This window comes from Carettochelys insculpta, chromosome 23 (genome assembly GCF_033958435.1).
Source record: "Carettochelys insculpta isolate YL-2023 chromosome 23, ASM3395843v1, whole genome shotgun sequence".
Lineage (NCBI taxonomy): Eukaryota > Metazoa > Chordata > Testudines > Carettochelyidae > Carettochelys > Carettochelys insculpta.
The window spans coordinates 1253238-1273215 of record NC_134159.1 but is presented as its reverse complement, the minus strand read 5'-3'; the positions used below and the strand labels follow the sequence as shown (position 1 = coordinate 1273215).

The 19978-nt window shown below is 46.2% G+C and overlaps 1 protein-coding gene across 3 annotated transcripts in view; it reads left to right on the top strand.

Annotated features, from left to right (window-relative positions):
• USP48 (ubiquitin specific peptidase 48) overlaps positions 1–19978 on the top strand; it is an 80732-nt gene that overhangs the window by 28624 nt on the left and 32130 nt on the right. For all 3 annotated transcript variants that reach the window (XM_075018076.1, XM_075018075.1, XM_075018077.1), the window contains exons 12-17: positions 1419–1619; positions 3407–3521; positions 3853–3983; positions 5604–5675; positions 13673–13797; positions 13966–14088. In XM_075018076.1, coding sequence (XP_074874177.1) covers positions 1419–1619; positions 3407–3521; positions 3853–3983; positions 5604–5675; positions 13673–13797; positions 13966–14088 — 767 coding nt within the window. The remainder of the gene's footprint in view (positions 1–1418; positions 1620–3406; positions 3522–3852; positions 3984–5603; positions 5676–13672; positions 13798–13965; positions 14089–19978) is intronic.

Sequence of the window (19978 nt, the reverse complement as noted above, 5' to 3'; positions counted from 1 at the left end):
TGTAACTGAAATCAGTATATTTGAAAATATAGAAAAGAGCACCACATATTTAAAGGCGTTCTGTTTAACAGCGTGATTGTGATTAATATTTTATTGCACGGGTAATTGTGATTAATTTTTTTAATTGCTTGGCAGCTCTCTTACCTCAATTAAGGAAGACAGATTTTTGAATCCGGTGACATCTTAAGTTTGTTTAAAGTGCCACCAGACTCCTTTGTTGTTTTTGCTGAAATAAGCCGTGTCTACACGTGCACGCTACTTCGAAGTAGCGGCACTAACTTCGAAATAGCGCCCATCACGGCTACATGTGGCGAGCGCTATTTCGAAGTTGAAATCGACGTTAGGCGGCGAGACGTCAAAGCCGCTAACCCCATGAGGGGATGGGAATAGCGCCCTACTTCGACGTTCAACGTCAAAGTAGGGCACGTGTAGACGATCTGCGTCCCGCAACATCGAAAGAGTGGGGTCCACCATGGCGGCCATCAGCTGAGGGGTTGAGAGACGCTCTCTCTCCAGCCCCTGCGGGGCTCTATGGTCACCATGGGCAGCAGCCCTTAGCCCAGGGCTTCTGGCTGCTGCTGCGGCAGCTGGGGATCCATGCTGCAGGCACAGGGTCTGCAACCAGTTGTTGGCTCTGTGGGTCTTGTGTTGTATAGTGCAACTGTGTCTGGGAGGGGCCCTTTAAGGGAGCAGCTTGCTGTTGAGTCCGCCCTGTGACCCTGTCTGCAGCTGTGCCTGGCACCCTTATTTCGATGTGTGCTACTTTGGTGTGTAGACGTTCCCTCGCAGCACCTATTTCGATGTGGTGCTGCCCAACGTCGAAGTTGAACGTCGATGTTGCCAGCCCTGGAGGATGTGTAGACGTTATTCATCGAAATAGACTATTTCGATGTCGCTATATCGAAATAAGCTATTTCGATGTAGCGTGCACATGTAGACGTAGCCATAGACTAATACAGCTACCCTTTGGAATAGACATTTAACTTCTAAAAGTAATTAATGGCATTCTCTTAATTAGCAGTAGGAAGATGGGTTACATATTTTTTCTTAAATGTTCTAAAATAGAATAACCACTCTAGCCAAGGGATGGTGCAGTTTGAGAATGTTCTCTGGCTTCACTAGCCAGTTTCCTATTTGAATTACAATGATTTTTGTCTCAGATCTAAGTTCACACAGCTGCTGACTTTTAGAAGAGACACCATGCCATAAAACTGCATAGTTGAGATCAGAAATTGACATGGAAGATGAATTACATATTTGAAGATATTGTATAAAGGGAATATAATTTTTAGTGGAAAGTTTTCCCCCCACAAACTTTAATTTTAAAGTACTGTTGAACAGCAGAGTAATTTTAAAATATCTCCTGTATGATGTACTTGTGGAAATGTATAGGTTTGTTTCTGTTCATTTTTTTCCAGGGTGCCCTTATGAGTTTGTCTCTCTCGAATGGTTACAGAAATGGCTGGATGAATCTGCTCCTCCCAAGCCCATAGATAACTCTGCATGCTTGTGTTCACATGGCAAATTGCACCCTGATAAAATATCAATTATGAAGAGAATTTCTGAATATGTTGCTGACTACTTTTACAGGAGATATGGAGGGGGCCCCAGGCTAAATGGTAAGCTTAAACCATGGTGTCTGGATAGAATACACTCACATGACACTTTTCTTGGGATTTAAATTGTTATATTGAAATCTGTTTTACATTTTGTGTCAATTTAATGTAGCTTCATTTTTGGCCACAATATTTGTCCTGCTTGTATATTTTTCTGGACGGCTGCTTTTGAAGGTACTGCTTAGTTACAGTTGTTAGAAGGCTTAACTGTTCAACGTCCTACTTCCTTGGTCCTTCCCATGTGATGTAAACAATTTGATGTTTAATTGGGGTTAGCTTCCGGTCAGCATGAATTCAGTTTCCTTTCCTTTTTCCCTAGTTTCCTTTTGTTCCCTTGTTTTTTTTTTCCCCCCACTTACCTCCTATTTGTCCCCATTGTATGAAGTAATATTTTCAGGTATGCCTATCACTCAGGAGGTCTGCTATCCCCCTGTGCCTTTGCAAAATTTTAATTGCTAAATGAGTTGCCTCATGTCCCCCTCCCTTGTTTCTCTGTATAGGTTAACCCAGGGGGGTGGAAAGTTGGGGGGGAAGGCCCCCTGAGCAGAGTGTGTGGAATTTCATAAGGAGCATGCAGCTGCTGGGTCTCTGGCTCATCCATCTCATTAAAAATGTTGACACGTTACTGGTTTCATGGTTTCATGTATGCATATTCACTTTTGCAGACTGATTTTAATAAACATTTTACATTCTGTATACTTATTTTATTACATATGCCAGCAGGGTGTTTTACATATGAACATAACCGAAATTTGCATCGGTTTGGATTACATTAGACAGTTCACAGGGGCCCTGCTAACTGAATGGGTGAAAAGTGGGGCCTGACAGAAGAAGTTTGTTCACTCCTAGGTTAACCTACTGGTTAACCAATTAAACAGGATTTTATGTCCCTACTTTATAGGCAGGCATGAATATCTATAGCCTAGCACTGGTGAAACAGGCGAACTGGGGAACATAACATTTCAGATCTCGATTCTGCTTTGTGCATTGAAGTAGTTTTGTGTGGTCGCTCTGGAAAAGGAGGGGGTATATTTAAGTAAAAGACTTGAAACTTTAATATTTTAATGAAACCTTTATAATAAACATTCTGTAAAATAGCAAACTTGAATAAAGATCCTAAGATAGGGGATTGGTGGGGCTCCCAGGCCTGTTATTTCTGTCAGTGCTCTCTGTAGGCAGTGCCTTGTGTATTGGATCATTCTTTGCTGACAGACGCCAGTATTTTGGAACATTAGTCTCAGAGCAGTGAAGATGTGAGGAAGGTATATTAGCCAAGGAAGGGAGCGATCTTTTTCACCTGTAGACCTCCCTTCCAACAGCAGTTCAGTACATAGGAAGTATATTTATAGTGTGTGTTCACTGCATGTCTACATATTATTCATGTTTTTCTAATACTAAAACTGCTATTGCAAATTTCTGTCCTTTTTAAACACAATGGCTTACCTAGGTTACCCATATTCTCCAGCTTGTTACAGTAAGTATAAACAGTTCATATCAGAAATGTAGACTTGTGAAACTGAGGTCATGAGACATGTTGTTGATAAAGAAACAGACCGACCCCCGTCAAAAGCTTACTACAGTTAGATCTAATTTTGGTCCTGTTTAGCTGTTACTGTGTGTTTCTATCTAAATACCAGGTAGTGGAAAATGTTAAAGTTGGTAACTATATTAAGCCCACTTGACTGACAGAGAGCACCTTCAACTGGCTATGTCTACATTTGCAAAAGGTTCAGAACAAAACTAAACTGTAGCAGTAATATTCTTGTAACGTGTGTTTTATTTATTTTTAGTTAAAGCGCTTTGCAAGGACTGTGTGGTAGAGAGGTGTCGAATACTACGACTGAAAAACCAATTAAACGAAGACTATAAAACTGTCACAAACTTGCTGAAAATTACAGTAAAAGGGTATGTGATGCTGACACCTTCCAATGTTTGCATTGCACAAGTCTGTTGTTGGTAGTATTTAAACTTTTAAGAATCAGGTGTTAATTATTGGCAGCGCTGTAGCTCTGTTGGTCTCAGGATATAGGAGAAACAAGGTAAGTGAGGTAATTGGACCCACTCGTAGTGGTGAAGAAAACAGGTTTTTGATCTTGCACATAAGCGTCAGCGCAGGAAGAGGAACTGGAAGTGGTCTGACAAAGATTTTAAAAGCTCACATTCTGAGCCAGAAACTGTCACCTTAAGTTATGGTTTGTATTGTAAATGCTTGTCGTCTTTTTTTTCCTCTATGCAGGAATGATGGTTTTTGGGTTGGAAAGTCGTCCTTGAGGAGCTGGCGTCATTTGGCGCTGGAACAGTTAAACGAACAAGATGATGACACAGATCAGAGTAATGGAAAAGTGAATGGAGATGGACAAAACAAAGGTAGATGTTTAAAACCAGGCAACCCCATTTCTACCACTACTTGAAAAATAGGTTGGATATTCCTGTAGTGTTGATTAAGCATCTATTTTAGTTGTTAGAATTGTTGCTTTCAACAATCTGAATGATATACAGTAGAAACTCCGAATTACAAACAGAAGGATTAGCAGCAGAGTAACAGTCAAGCATGCATCCCACTTGGAACTGGATGTATGTAATCAGGAAGCAGCACAGTCCAGAAAACCAAGAACCAAATACAATATCACGTTAAATAATGGAAAAAAAAAGGATAATTTTTCTTTTGCGTAGTAAGGGTTCAAAGCTGCATTAAACCTGTCCTAAGTCAGCAGTCAGTTGTAAACTTTTGAAAGAATAACCATGAGGTTTTGTTCAGAGTTACAATGTCCATCTTGGAGATGTTCATAACCCTGAGGTTCTTCTCTAATACGAAGTAGTATTTATTAGATATGTATTTGAGAAATGTCAGAAGCAATACACACGTTTTTCTTTTTTCTGCCATCACTTACACCTATATAATCTCACTTGACACTAAAGAGAGTCTGCTTCTGCAGTTGAAACTTAAGCCATGTCTGTACTATGGACTCTACAAAAGTACAGCTACAACACCGAAGCTGTCCACTGTGGCACCATAGTGTAGACAGTTCTGACAGCAATGGAAGGGTGGCATTCTTCCATTGGCCTAGTTGCATCTACACTGGAGCTTAGATTGGCGTGGGTATAGTGCATGAAGGTGTGAATTTTTCTTGCCCCCTGAGTGCTGTTCCTTTTGACTTAACTTTTCAAGGGTAAACCAGGCTCCAGTTGTCAGTCATATTTAGGTGCAGTGTAGTGTTCTTTCTAAGTTGATCACTTAGGGAAGAGATTCTGGTGCTGCCCAGCTTATTAGGAGAGCACCCACAGTTAGCAGCATGTGTTTCTGTTGGTGGTGCCCATCTACACCATGTCATGGTGCACATAACAAAAGTTTTTCTTCCATGGATGAAAAAAACTAGCGGGAACACTGGTGCAGTTCCATTTTATTTTCCCCTGCAGAGCTAATTGGAGTGACTAGTAAAAACTTCCCTTTATCATAATACACATGTGTTTCTAATATTGCCTGCAGTTTTGTAGATGCTTTCCAAAAAAGTTACTCCTCTTGAAGTCTTCCAAGCAGAATGATTCTTGGCCTCATTTGAGTGGGGACATTTGGTTTGGATCAGATTCTTCAAGGCAACAAGCTGACAGAATTTTCCCTGTAAGATTTCGGTACCCTCCACTTTGATCTGGTGCTAAGTTTCTTTTAATTCTCAGCTGAGCTGTTTGGGAGCAGCAGAGAACTCTGATGTTTTAGCTATATTGAATGCTAGCTTCATAGTCTCATGTAAAAGGTAGTCTTGCACTCTGTGTATTTCAGAGCACTCAAATGTAAACCATGATCCTGTCCTCATTCTGGAGGAATGGGCCAATAAACTTGAGCGTATATTGTTAGTTTCTCTAGCATTAGGGATCTGAAACAATTGAATTTGTTTCAATTTGAAAAGGAAACAAATTATTATGATTCTTCCAAGGAATCAAACTCAACTACAGAGAGCTTCTGTCCAATCTACTTTTTCTGTTGGTCAGATGAGTCAAATGAAGAAAAGAGGGAGGAGGAAGAGGAGTTAAACTTTAATGAAGATCTTGTTTGCCCACATGGTAAGTGTGAATTTAGGAGACAGAACTGAACGTGTATAGTATTTGGATGACAATCTGTGTACAGATGGATCTTCCATATTTCTTCTGCAAAACACAACATTAGCTGGGCTTATGTTTATTTTTGACTTACTTTGCTTTTCTTAAATGTTTATCCTTTGAATGTGAGCTGTAGTTGCTTCAGATCTCACAAGCTAGTGATACAGTGAGATAAATTTGATAGACCTCCAAGAAGAACCGAGATCAATGATACTCAATTAGGTCTATCCTTAGACTGATTTAAAAATTTTACATCGAGGTGGTCCATTTAAGCAGAAGTCTGACAAAATAAAATGAAAAACTTCACTTGCCAATTAGTAAATACCTTGATTTTAACGTAAGTATAGTGTTTTTATCTTTTAACAAAGTTTATAAATCATTATCGCCTGTGTCTGTAGCAGTCTCTAGTGGGAGAAGTGATATCAGTGATCTGTGGCAAACTTTGAGAAGAATGGTTTGTAGGAGTTAAGGGCGAAGCACATGCACTGGTGAAGATGCTCATCTGTAAGGTTCTGGGGGTGTCGGGCTTTTATAATATTTGTTTTAGAAAACGTTCTTTGCTTTAGCAGAGACTACAAATTGAGCACAAACAAATAAAAGCAAATTGTTTTGCATTTTAAAACTCTTCAAGTTTTGTTGTAAAAATTTTGAGATCATTTAGGAATTCTTGCATTGTTTTCCTTGAAGATTCATGTGTAGCAACAACACAGTGTGGAAAGTGCAGCATCTTTCCTCTTAAGTGTTTGTCTGAAACATTTCAAGATCCTCTGACAGGCAAACACATTTTCAAAGAGATCTCTGACACTGCTTGCATGGCTTTTGAGTTGTAGATTGAGGGAGTTCAAGTGATCCATGATAGTGCTGAAAAGCTACTTGTGATAGCGAGAACATCATTCCTAAATTCCAGGAACTCTCAAACTTTTAGTCTCAAAAAGAAATTCTGCTTTTGAAGCATGTAAAACCTGTTATAATATACTGTAACTCCTCACTTAATGTTGTAGGTATGTTCCTGAAAAATGCCACTTGAGTGGAACAATTAAGCAAATCCAATTTCTCCATAAAAGTTAACGTAAGGGTGGGGTGGGGGTTAGGTTCCAGGGAAATGGGGGTTCAGCAGACAAAGACAGTATATACATATACGGTATTAGTAAATTGTTTAAAACTTTACACAGTAATGATTAGTGTTAGAGAGGTAGCTGTGTTAGTTTGTATCTTCAAAAACAACAAGAAGTCCTGTGGTACCTTATAGACTAACAGATATTTTGGAGCATAGGCTTTTGTGGTCAACGACAGTTGCATCTGACAAAGTGGGTTTTTGCCCACGAAAGCTTATGCTCAAAAATATCTGTTAGTCTATAAGGTGCCACAGGACTTATTGTCGTTTTGATAGTAATGATTGTGATGCTTGGTTGAGGTGATGGGGTCAGAGGGTGGAGTGTTGCCTAGGGAATGTCTTGCTATTAAATGATGAGCCCTCAAGGGATGATAATGTTGTTGTTAATGCTGCCTCACGCTCTACAAGGCAGCAGGGACTGAGGCAAGAGGAAGAAAACAACAGATGCAGGGCAGTGGCCAGCAAATACTTCCCTTCCAAAACTAAACATGATAATGAACCCACTCTGTTCTGCCAGAACGCACTACTCTTTCCTCCAGATTGCACAGGGTGTGTCTGAAAGGCAGACAGACATACATTACTCTTTTTAAGTACTTTAACTCGCATTCATTTTGGCTCAATTTTTTACTATTTAGAAATGGGTGGCATTCTTGCTGAATTGCAGCCAATGGTATCAAAAGAACTTAAGGTCCAGTAAGCAGTGCTTCATTTTTTCCAGGCTGAGCTGTGGCACCTCTGGGTTCCTGGCCAGCAGCCACTACTCTGGCTGCCCAGCTCTGAAGGTGGAGCTGCTGCTGGCAGTTGTGCTGCCTTCCAAGCTGGGCTCCCAGCTGGTGGCCATCACCCTCCAGTCACCTAGTGAGGGCTTGATTTGTGGAGGAGCTTGCTGAGTCTCAGCCCCAGCACCTCTTTCATTATAAATGAAGCACTGTCAGTAAGTTAGTTACTACAGAAGTCCTAGGCGAATGATAGGCAATGTATTACTGTTTGTAAATTTAAACTTTCTTTCATGGTATGCTCGTGGACCCCACCGGAAGCCTTTGGTCTGCTGGCCGCCTGCTGAGTGTCACTGACCTATATGTTGCAGAAAGTTATTAGTAATTCACTTGGTGTTGCCCTGATGTAGAGGGATTCTGTTCTGTGGGAGGGCACTGTTTTTGAATGAGATAAAAGTACCTGGTCTTGACAACCTGTGCTCACTTAAATTCTATAAAATTAATGAAAATACTTTCTAGGTTTTGGATAAAACAGACTCTGCAGTCGATCGATTTTTTTTTGGAGCAGGATATCCTTTCCCTTCTCTCTTGTACTCTTAAAAAAAAATCTCTCCAAAGCAAGACAGTGTTATTGGTACTAACAACTTTGAAACTGCAGGATAAAAAATACTTTCTATGTAAAGTGCTTACTTGCTTGGACTGAGCCATCGATCAGCGGATCTCGTCTGTGACACCATTGGTGAGCGACTTAAACCAATCCTTGATCAGCAAAGCCAGTTACAGATCTTGCATAAAAAATTGCCAACTGCACGAGTTGTACGTTGTTTTTGGATCCTACACTTTTTCCTGTAGTGCCTGGATGTGCTGACTCCCAAAGCAATTAAGAGCCTGTACAGTGGTTTGCTGCCAGGACAATCTGTCCTGAGCCAGTTTCCAAATCACAGGCTGATTATGCCATGTGACTTCATGTTGGCCTTTAAAACATCTTTATAGCACTTATCCTGACCACCGATAGAGCACTTTCCATGAGTAAGCTGGCGATAGAAAACCATCTTTGGTATCTGTGTATCGACCATCCTCATGACATGACCAGTTCAGTGAACGTGTTTGTTCATAAGCATTGCTTCCATGCCCATGACACCACACAGCTTAAGAACCTCCATGTTAGAAATTTTGTCTCTCCAGTTCACATGGGCAGTCTTCCTCAGACAGCGCATATGAACCTGATCAAGTTCCAAAACATGGCAGCAGTATATTGTCCATGACTCCTAGTCTTACAGCTGGATGTTCAGTACAGCTGCTTGATAAACTGCTGCCTTGGTATGGAGGTTAATACCATGATCATTCCATAGGCATTTGGTTAGTTTTCCAAAGGCTGCGCTGACTTTGGTAGTCGAGCAGGTACATCATGATGCACGTTTTTGCTAGAGGACATTGTCGTACACTTCCGAGGTAGCAGAATTTGTCAGCAGCCTTAAGAACTGTACCAGCAGCAGTGATCACAGGAGTGCGGGCGCTTTCCAGACATTCTGAGGCATAACTTCTGTCTTCCTGAGTCTCACTCTGAGTCTAAAGCAACGAGCAGATGTAACAAAGCAATCAAAAAGTTCTTGTGCATCCTTCACTAGATGAGCCAACAATGCGCAGTCATCAGCAAACAGAAGGTCATGAACAATCATAGTAACCACTCTAGTGTGAGCCTGAAGTCCCCAGAATTTGAAGATACTGCCATAAGTTCAGAACTGAAGACCTATGCCCAATGCACAGTGCTTAGAAGCAACTAACAGCAATATTGAAAAGTAGACGTTAAACAGGAAAGGAGCAAGAACACATCCTTGCTTTGTACTGTTTGGTATTTCAGAAGGTGCCGATGTCTCTCTCTGTTGTAAAGGACAGAAATGAGCATGCCATGAAAAGACTGAACAATGTTGATAAATATTCCAGAACAACCAATTAGACTGAGTATTTTCCAGAGCCCATTTCTGTTGACTGTGTCACATGCCTTGGTCAAGTTTGATGAAAATCACAGACATCCTGATGATAGTCTCTACATTTCTCTTGTATTTGTCTGGCTGTACACATCATATCAGCAGTGTCTCAACCAGCACAAAATCCATACTGGCTTTCAGGAATGATGCCATTTTTTAACACGTAGTGAAAGCCGCTCCACTGCCTTGTGGGTTATCCTGGGAAGGAGCAAGGCTAAGGGAGTAAACCCTGACTGAAAATCCGGAGGGGAGTCCTAAAGCGGTTCTGTGCCAACTTCTGGCATTGACCCGGCAACTCCTGCAGCTGAGCTGGTACCAGACATAGAGGTTATCCTCTCCTTTGGACTATATCAGTAAAGCTGAGAGGGGGACACTGGTGTCTGGGCAGCCCAGGGTCCCAAAAAATTGCCCAGGCTCGTGGCTGGAGAGGTACTCCAGCATCGCTTAACAGCGTTTTCTGATCCATAGTCTATGTAGACTGAAGGATGCCTACTACTACTACTGAAAGCCATTTGTAAATGATGCAGGCCAGGATCTTTCCAGATACAGAGAGCAGAGAGATGCCTTCAAGGTACACACATACAAGAGAGAAGGTGACTGTGTGTGTTGTGATGACAATCAGGGCATCTTTGAAGTCCTGGGGGACTAGCTCCTTCACCCAAATAGCATGAAATAAGTGAGTGAGATGGTACATCAGGTGACCACCAGCAGCTTTATAAATTTCAGAAGGAATTGCATCACTGCCAGGTGCCTTTCCAGATTTCATCTGTTTAACAGCTTTCGGTACCTCATCAAGACTTGGTGGTGTGACCAGTCGTAAGTCAATAGCCCACTGAGGAATCTCGTCAAGGATGCTGCTGTCAAAAGTTGAGGCCAGATTCAGTACGTTGGGCACAGATGTGCTAAACTCCTTGACTGCTGGGCTGAACGCTTTCACAAAGTGAGGCCCTCAGCAGAGTGCACTGGTGTACAGTTAGCAATGCATAGCCCATAGACCGCCTTTAGCACATTGTAGAATGCTTTAAAATCATGTCTCTCAGGCCCATCTTGGAGTTTAACTGCTGGATATTTCCACCAGTCCTCTTTTGATTTGTCATAATTGGACTTGTACCTCCTGCTTAACTCAAATCTATGCTGATTTCCTGGAAGCATTCTCTTTATCATTGATCCAAGCCAGATGTGCCACATGCATCTTATCAAGAAGTGCTTGGGCATCTCTGCCCTTGTCAAACCATTCCTTGTGCCTGCGTTTTTAGAAACCATGGATCTTGACAGCTGTTCTTCAGGTTTTCTTGGATGTTAATCCAGTCATCCTCAATAATGGGTGACCATTCAGGATCTTCATTGCTGATAACTAAGGAAGCATCAAGACTGCATTGAAACAGAGCTTGTTTCTCAGATATTTCAAGTTTACCTGCATGCATCTTTTTTGGCATACAGCAGAATGGTGACATTTTGGTGGACATGTAGTGGTCAGACCAGGAGCCAGTACCACACATTGCCTGAGCCAGCTTGACATCAGAAAAATACCTTTGTTTCATGATGAAGTAGTCTGTCATATGCCAGTGCTGAGATCAAGGGTACATGCAAGATGCTTTGTATTTTTTTGCCAGCCGCTCTGTTGACTGTCTTTTCCACATATGGGAACTAAGATGATTGGTCAAATTTAGCAGCTGTTTCATTAAATGTTATTTTAAAACAATCCAGTCTGACCTTCACTTATTATAATTCAACCAGGAGTGGAGTGTTGCTATTTTGGCTTTGGGAAATTGGCAAGAATTCAGACTTTGTCAGAATAAGAGAAGGTGATAGGTCAGTTGCATTTGACTGGTTCTCATATTAAAGAAAATAATGGAAGGGATCCTCGAAGAATCCATTTTGGAGCTACGTGGAAGAGGGGAAAGTGATCAAAAGTAGTCAACATGGATTCACCAAGGGCAAGTCCTGCCTGATGAATCTCATTAGCTTCTGTGATGAGATAACAGGCTCTGTGGACATGGGAAAGTCAGTGGATGTGAAATACCTTGACTTCAGCAAAGCTTTTGATACAGTCTCCCTCCATATTCTAGCCCCTAAGTTGAGGAAGTATGGATTGGATCCATGGACTGTAAGATGGATAGAGAGCTGGCTTAACAGTTGGCCCGCTGGGTAGTGGTCAGTGGCTCAATATCTGGATGGTGGTTGGGTTCATGTGGGCCTCAAAGCTTGGCACTGGAGCTGGTGTTGTTCGAGATCTTTATTAATGACCTGGATGAGGGACTGGATTGCACCCTCAGCAAGTTTGCAGATGTCACCAAGCTATGGGGAGAGGTAGATATGTTGGAGAGTAGAGCTAGGATCCAGAGTGACCTGGATAAATTGGAGGATTGGGCCAAAAGAAATCGATGCGGTTCAACAAGAAGTGTTGAATCTTGCACTTGGGGTGGAAGAATCTCAAGCAGTTACAGGCTGGGGACTGACTGGCTAAGCAGCAGTACAACAGAAAGGGACCTAGGGGTTATGGTGGATGAAAGGCTGGATATGAGTGAACGGTGTGCCCTTCTAGCCAAGAAGGTTAACAGCATACTAGGGTGCATTAGGAGGAGCATTTCGAGCAGATCTGGAGAAGCAGTTGTTTCCCTCTATTCAGCACTGGTGAGGCTCCATCTGGAATATCGTGTCCAGTTTTGCCCCCTGCCCGCAAGTGTAAAGAGGATGTGGATTTGCTGGAACAGGTTCAGCAGAGGGCAACAAAATGATTAAGGGTCTGGAGCACATGACCTATGAGGAGAAGCTGAGTAATTTGAGCTTATTTAGTTTACAGAAGAGAAAACTTAGGGGTGATTTAATAGCAGCCTTCAACTTCCTCAAGGGGAACTCTAAAGAGGATGGAGAGAAACTGTGCTCAGTGGTGTCAGATGGCAGACCAAGGAGCAATGGTCTGAAGTTACAGAAGGAGAGGTGTAGGTTGGATATTTGGAAAAACTACTTCCCCAGGAGGGTGGTGAAGCGCTGGAATGCGTTGCTTAGAGAGGTGGTGGATTCTCCATCCCTGGAGGTTTTTAAGTCCCAGCTTGACAAGGTCCTGGCTGGGATGATGTAGTGGGGGTTGATCCTGCTTGAAGCAGGGGGCCGGATTAGATGACGACCTGAGGTCCCTTCCAGCCCTAGGATTCTAGGATTCTATGCGATTACTCACCAGAGCCCTGCGAACAACCCCATGGCTGGAGCCCGCCAAGGCCAGAGGAACCATCTCCTCCACTACTCCCACACACTTGTCCCATCATGTGGTGGGGCATGTGTGCGGAGCAGCCGGAGGGGCGCCCTACATGTGCAGCTCTCCTAAGCCACATTTCACCTCTCTCCACTGCGAATGGGGAGCGTATTGGACACCAGGGGTCTGTTATTGCTGCAGTTCTGGAGTTTTAAGCACAGTAACACTTTCAGAAGAGTAGTTGTAAGATTTAAGGGGCAAAAACCTTGGGCCCAATTTTCAGTGCTTGAAGGTTAGGTACCTAAAGTCATATTTAGGCAGATAGAGAATGATAGCCATATTTTTCAGAGGTATGTATCACATGCAGCTTTCATTTGGTCAGTAACATTTGTGGGGTGCTTTTGAAAATCAAGCCACTTTTTAAATATCTTATTTGAGGCACCCACAAATGGGAAAACATTAGCCCTTGATTGCATCTTCTCTCATGCTGGTGTTCTTGCCCTTAATTACTCTTCAGGTTGTTCTATGAATTTCTGTTTTTTCTTTCCTCTTGTTGCATTTGGATCTGCTGCTCAGGGACATGGGTTATCCAAAGGGCAATCATGTACATTAAGATCTTTCTGTTTTTAAATAGGAATGATGTAGTTCAGAGTATATTAGTTTAGCTTTTAATAATTACTTATGCTTCTTTAAAACATACTGTTGTGAGTAAATATAAGTCCTACCATCAGGAGGAAAGTTAAGCTGTGATGGGGTAAAAATAAAGGCTGAGCGTCCCTTTTATTTCTATAAATTGTTCTTTTTTTATTCTAGTTCTTACATAATTATCAGGTTATAATGCTGTAAAATTTAATATGTGCATACAAGTAATCTCTTAATATCTGTTTACTGCTGTGAAACTTTTGCTGAGCATGTGCATAGAAAATGTGGTCTTGAATTTCTCCATGCAGGTGACCTGTGTATATCAGAAAACGAAAGGAAGATTGTTTCTAAAGAAGCCTGGGAAAAGCTCAAGCAGTATTTTCCAAAGGCCCCAGAATTTCCAAGTAGTAAAGAGTGCTGCTCCCAGTGCAAGGTATCTGAGTAGCTGATGACTTTTAAGCCTTTTGATAGTTGATGTGTGGTGATATCTGCAGCTTTCCTGCTTAAAATGTGTAGGGTGGGGAAAAAAATCTGCTTTACCTTTTTATAGCACCTTTGAAAATTAGATACAACTGGCCAAAAGGGTTTTGTTTTCACCCAGATTCTGGAAAGAGAAGGAGAGGAAAACGAAGCCCTGCATAAGATGATGGCAAGCGAGCAGAAGACGGCTCTCCAGAACCTGTTTCAAGACAAATGCAGACCTTGCCTTGGTAGTTGGCCTCAGGTACAAAGTTTGAGCATCTCCCTGATCTGGGAAGACTGTTATTGTACTCTTGCATCTGGCTGTAGAATATACCAGTTTATTGGAGGGTATAATCCTTAAGCCAAGTACTAGTCTGTGCCTAGATATTAGGCTTATTGAAAAAATCTTCCTTCCCTAAGCACTGACTCGGATACCCTCTTTGGATAAAGAACTCCAAAGTGCTCTTTTGACTGGCATTCGTGGAAGTGTGGCTCTCGCAAGAGAGTTTGCTGTCTTTTAAAATGATAAAAAAAATAGTGAATACTAGTTAAAGTAAACTTCCTCAGATACCATCTGTCTCTCTTTAGGGGTTGACCTGGCCTTTATTTCTGCCCTACTTGAGCACCTCATGAAGTGCATTTATTCTCATAATCCCTGTGCAAGGCTGAGCAGGGCCATTATCTCCATCGTACAGATCAGAGTGAAGTCTGTCTGTCTGCCTTCGGGGGGGAGGACGATAGAGCAGAGCAGGGAACCAAACCTGGATTTCCTGAGTTGATACCCTAGCCATTGGGAGTGGCTCTTATTGCATGGAGTTTGATACTAGATCAGAGGAAAATGAGTTCTTCTTCGAGTGTCCCCGTGGGTGCTCCACATTAGGTGTCGGGCTCGCCCGGCGCCGCAGATCGGATCTTCCAAGCAGTTTCTGCCGGACCGCGCATGCGCCGGTGCGCGCCGCTCCCCCGCGCGCTCCCGGCCATGTGCGCGATCCGGTCCCCGCCAGTTCCTCTTAACCGCCGTCGGCTGCAGACGGAATCCAACTAGGCTAAGGCCAAGTAGTGTATTCAATGGCTTTATCTGTTTTTTCTTAAAGTTTTTTCAGGCACTTAGGCTACTATAAGCTAGCCGTTTGTTATTTTGTAAAAAAAAAAAAAAAAAAAAAAAAACAACAACGAACAAGCTAGGAGAGGGACAGCTCAGCCAGTCCCAGTAACAAGCGCCGGAGGCCAGGAGCTAGGGCTATCAGCCCTCCGGCTAAGGCAGACCATCGGACGGGGAAAACGGCACAAAGAAGGTGCTAAGTACCCACTTAAAAACACAAAGACTCACCAACAATGTCCTCTTCAGGCTTTAAAAAAAAAAAAAAAAAAAAAAAATGCTGCTTCTTGACAAGGCCCTCCAGCCAGAAGTGCCGGAGCGGCCGCAGCAGGAGGGACCCTCCGGGGCCCTTAAAAGGAAAGCTGCCTCCCTCACCCCATCAGCGCAGAAACGGAGGAAAGTATCTCCAGCCCGATCCCTGCCGGCAGCAACAGCGAGCGGGACGGGAGGAGCAAGCAGCCCCCAGCCGCAGCAACAGCTGATCGGCGGCGGCACGGAGAGCCACGTGGAAGCGGCTCAGCCTCCAATACTCAGCCAGCCGCCCCGCACCGCAGGCAGGGCGGCGGCTAAGCAAACGCCGGTACTGGCGGCACCACAGGCAGCGGCACCGACCCCCGGGGAACCGGCGGTGCAGAGCGCGCAGGCACGCAGCCTGCCGGCACCGGAGGACACCGCACATGCGGCATCGCCCTCGAGCGTGCCGAGCTCGGTGCAGACGGGGCCGGAATCCCCTGTATGCTCCCCAGCCCGATCCCTGCCGGCAGCAACAGCGAGCGGGACGGGAGGAGCGAGCAGCCCCCAGCCGCAGCAACAGCTGATCGGCGGCGGCACGGAGAGCCACGTGGAAGCAGCTCAGCCTCCGATAATCAGCCAGCCGCCCCGCACCGCAGGCAGGGCGGCGGCTAAACAAGCGCTGGTACCAGCGGCACCGTAGGCAGCGGCACCGACCCCTGGGGAACCGGCGGTGCAGAGCGCGCAGGCACGTAGCCTGCCGGCACTGGAGGACACCGCACGTGCGGCACCGCCCTTGAGCGTGCCGAGCTCGGTGCGGACGCCGGAATGCCCTGTATGCCCCCCAGCCCGATCCCTGCCGGCAGCAACAACGAGCGGGACGGGAGGAGCGAGCAGCCCCCAGCCGCAGCAACAGCTGATCGGCGGCGGCACGGAGAGCCACGTGCAAGCGGCTCACCCTTCGATAATCAGCCAGCCGCCCCGCACCGCAGGCAGGGCGGCGGCTAAACAAGCGCCGGTACCACCTACCCCCGGAAAACCGGCGGTGCAGAGCGCGCAGGCACGTAGCCTGCCGGCACCGAAGGACACCGCACATGCGGCACCGACTTCGAGTGTGCCGAGCTCGGTGCGGACGTGGCCGGGATCCCCTGTATGTCAGGGGCGGAGTTACCTCCTCAAGGGAGGGGGAAGACTGCACACAAGAGGAGGCATTGCAGCCCCTCTCCGCACAGGGCTGTGTAGTTGCTTTCTCACAGCCCTCCGCTATGTTGCAGACTCCAACTAGAAGGCAGGGGTCCCCCCCCTCCTTGGCCTACCCAGAGCCCCCTTCTCCATTTCTGCAACCAGCCTCACCCTGGCTGGGACCACCTCCACCCTTCCTGGGATTTGAACCGCTGGACTATTAGGCAAAGTCGCTCTCTCCAGGGTCTCGACGGTCTCCCTCCCCCAGACGCAAAGGGTATGCACCAAGGGAGTGGTCTAGGTCACCTTCCCAAGACCAGTGCTTATACTGCCGTGGTCGCCCCTACCACGCAGGGCATAGACACCATCGGCAATCTACTAGGGAAAGATCCCTACGAACGATCTCGTACCCCCAAGGGCAATTGTGACCGGGGACAGAGACTTAAGCATCTCAGGGGGGACTGGTTATGGAACCCCGAGATTTTTCCTCGCACACCTCTAGTGAGAGGGTGTACCATCATCAGCAGGAACCGGAAGGGTCCAGAAAGACGTACCCCAGCGGTTCCTCGCTTTCCTCCCCGGATGAGGCTACGGCCCCGGGGGGCGTCCATCCTCCGGACGATCTCAAACAGTTCCAAGAGCTGTTTTACGAGGGTGGCCTCCACGCAAGGCTTCCAGACAGCAAAGGTGCAAGAGCAACACCATAAGCTCCTCAAAAATCTGAGACCTCCGGCCTCCTCCAAAATAGCAATACCGCTGATGACGCAATCTTGGAGCCTGCCACTATGATATGGCAGACTCCTGCGACTATTCCGCCTGTCCACAAAAGAGCGAAAAAAAAAAAAAAAAAAAAAAATACTTCGTGCCCACGAAGGGCATGGAGTTCCTGTTCAGCCACCCACAACCAAATTCTTTGGTGGCGGAGTCGTCGCAACGTGGGGGAATAAACAAACATGCCAAAAAGCTAGAGCTGTTGGGCAGAAAGGTCTACTCCTCCTCCACGCTACTGTTGCCAATGGCAAATTACGCAGCGCATCTAGCGAACCATAATTTCAACAACCACATTAGGTTGACCTCCCTCATGGACTCGCTTCCAGAGGGCACGAAACCAGTGCTCAAGGCCATCATCCGACCATTTTATAACCAGTGGCAAAGGATCACCACAGACACATGGGTGCTGGAGATCATAGCCACGGGGTACGCCATCCCCTCCCAGTTGCTCCCACCGCCATGACCTCCACCCGGGGCCCCACCTCCAGGAGACCTCCCATGTAGCGAGGCTCAAGCAGGAGGTAGACCATCTCATGCTCGTAGGGGCAGTGGAAAGAGTGCCGGAGCAACTGCAAGGGAGAGGGTTCTACTCGAGGTACTTCCTCACGGGGAGGTCCATCTTAGATTTTCGAGGCCTCACCGGTACCTGCGCAAGCAACGTTTTCGGATGATCACAAACGCCTCCATCCTTACGGCACTAGACGATGGAGATTGGTTCGCAGCCCTCGACTTACAAGGTCCTACCGTTTGGGCTCTCCTCAGCCCCCAGAGTCTTCACCAAGACCTTGGCAGTGGTGTCAGCCTACCTGCACAGACAGGGGGTATTTATATTCCAGTATCTGAATGACTGCCTACTCAAAGGGGCCTCAAAGGAGGAGGTACTACGCATAATATGTGTCACAGCAGGCACGTTCTCTTCGCTCGGCCTGCTTATCAATCTGACAAAATCAAAGACAGACCCCACACAGGACATAGAGTTCGTAGGGGCACGCATAAATTCTATTACAGCGAGGGCGTATCTACCAGAGACTCGCTTTCGGGCCATCGGCTCCCTCGCGCAAGGCTTCACCTTCAGCCCTATGGTGCCGGTTCTGACGTGCTTACAGCCGCTGGGCCACATGGCAGCAGCAACGTTTCGTACAACAGAACGCCAGGTTACACATGCGCAGCATGCAGCATTGGCTGGCGAGCGTATACAAACCGGCAGCACACACTGTTCACAGGATGGCGTCGCCCACAACGGAGGTGCGCAAATCCCTGCAATGGTGGGTAAACCCAGAGAACCTGCTAACAAGGGTACCCTTCCACCAACCACACGTATTGGTTTTTCTTACTACAGATGCCCCCCTCATAGGGTGGGGAGCACACATGGGCGAAGAGGTGACGCAAGGGCTGTGGTCCTCTATGGAGCAGTCACTGCACACAAATATACTGGAGCTCAAAGCAGTGTTCAACGCCTGCAGACACTTTCGAGACCAACTGAAAGGCAAGGTAGTCGGGATCAGTACAGACGATACCTCCACCATGTTTTATATAAATCGGCAAGGAGGAGCTCGGTCCCGTGCCTTATGTGTAGAAGCAGTCCGGTTGTGGAACTGCTGCATCGCCAACAATGTAACCTTGAAAGCCTCGTACTTACCAGGCGCTCGCAATGTGAAGGCAGACCAGCTGAGCAGGCGTTTCGCACTCACGCACGAGTGGCAGATCCGTCCCGATCTGCTGCAACCGATTTTTCCACGCATGGGGTTTTTCCCCAGATAGACCCTGTTTGCTACTCAGCACAACAAGAAGTGCCCACAATTCTGCTCCAGGGCAGGACTGGGACGGGGGTCCCTGAGGGATGCCTTCGCGATCTCATGGAGGGGCCCCCTGCTTTACGCTTTCCCTCCCACAGTGCTCATCCACAAAGTGTTGCAGAAAGCCAGGAGGGAAGGAACCTGAATGATCCCGATAGTCCCAACGTGGGATCGACAGCACTGGTTCCCCCTATTCCTGCGCATGTCGGACCGGCCACTGAGGTCCCCTCCGGTGGCGCGGGATCTGCTCACGCAAGCCCAGGGGTCCATAGTGCATCCGCACCCCCAAAGCCTGCGACTACAAACGTGGTTAATCCATGGCTCAGCTCCCTAGAGAGCACATGTACGGAGGAAGTGCAGCAAGTCCTAGAAAGTAGCAGGAGGACTTCCACCAGGAAGACCTTCAAGCAGAAATGGACTCGCTTTACGGCATGGTGTTCTACCAAACAGCTAGCCCCCTTTCGGTGCCTATGGCTGTGATATTAGAGTATTTACTGGACCTCAAGAGAGGAGGACTCTCGCTATCCTCGTTTCAGGTCCACCTGGCCGCCATTTTGGTGTTCAGACACGAAGAGGAAGGGCACACGGTGTTCGCCCATCCCATGGTTACCAGGTTCTTCAAAGGGCTGGTAAGCCTATACCCCCCTCAGAAACCGCTTCCACCTCTGTGGAACTCGGACCTGGTGCTTAATGCGAAAAGGGGACCACCGTTTGAGCCTTTGGCCACGGTTTCCCTCCGCCTCCTTATGATGAAGACGACCTTTCTTCTCGCAATCACGTCAGCTCGCAGGGTGAGCGAGCTTGAGGCAGTTATGGCAACGCCGCCCTGCGCTGTTTTTCCAAGGAGGCGGTAACCATACGGCTGCATCCAGCCTTTGTTCCTAAAGTTTCTTTCTGAGTTTCATACTAACGAACCTATTGTTTACCCTTGTTTATCCAAAGCCTCATAACTCTAACAAAGAGGTGCGCCTACACCTCCTGGACGTGAGCAGGCGCTAGCTTTCTATATGGACAGGACCAAGTCCTTCCGGAGAACGGATAGGCTCCTAGTCTCTATCGCTCCCAAATCAAAA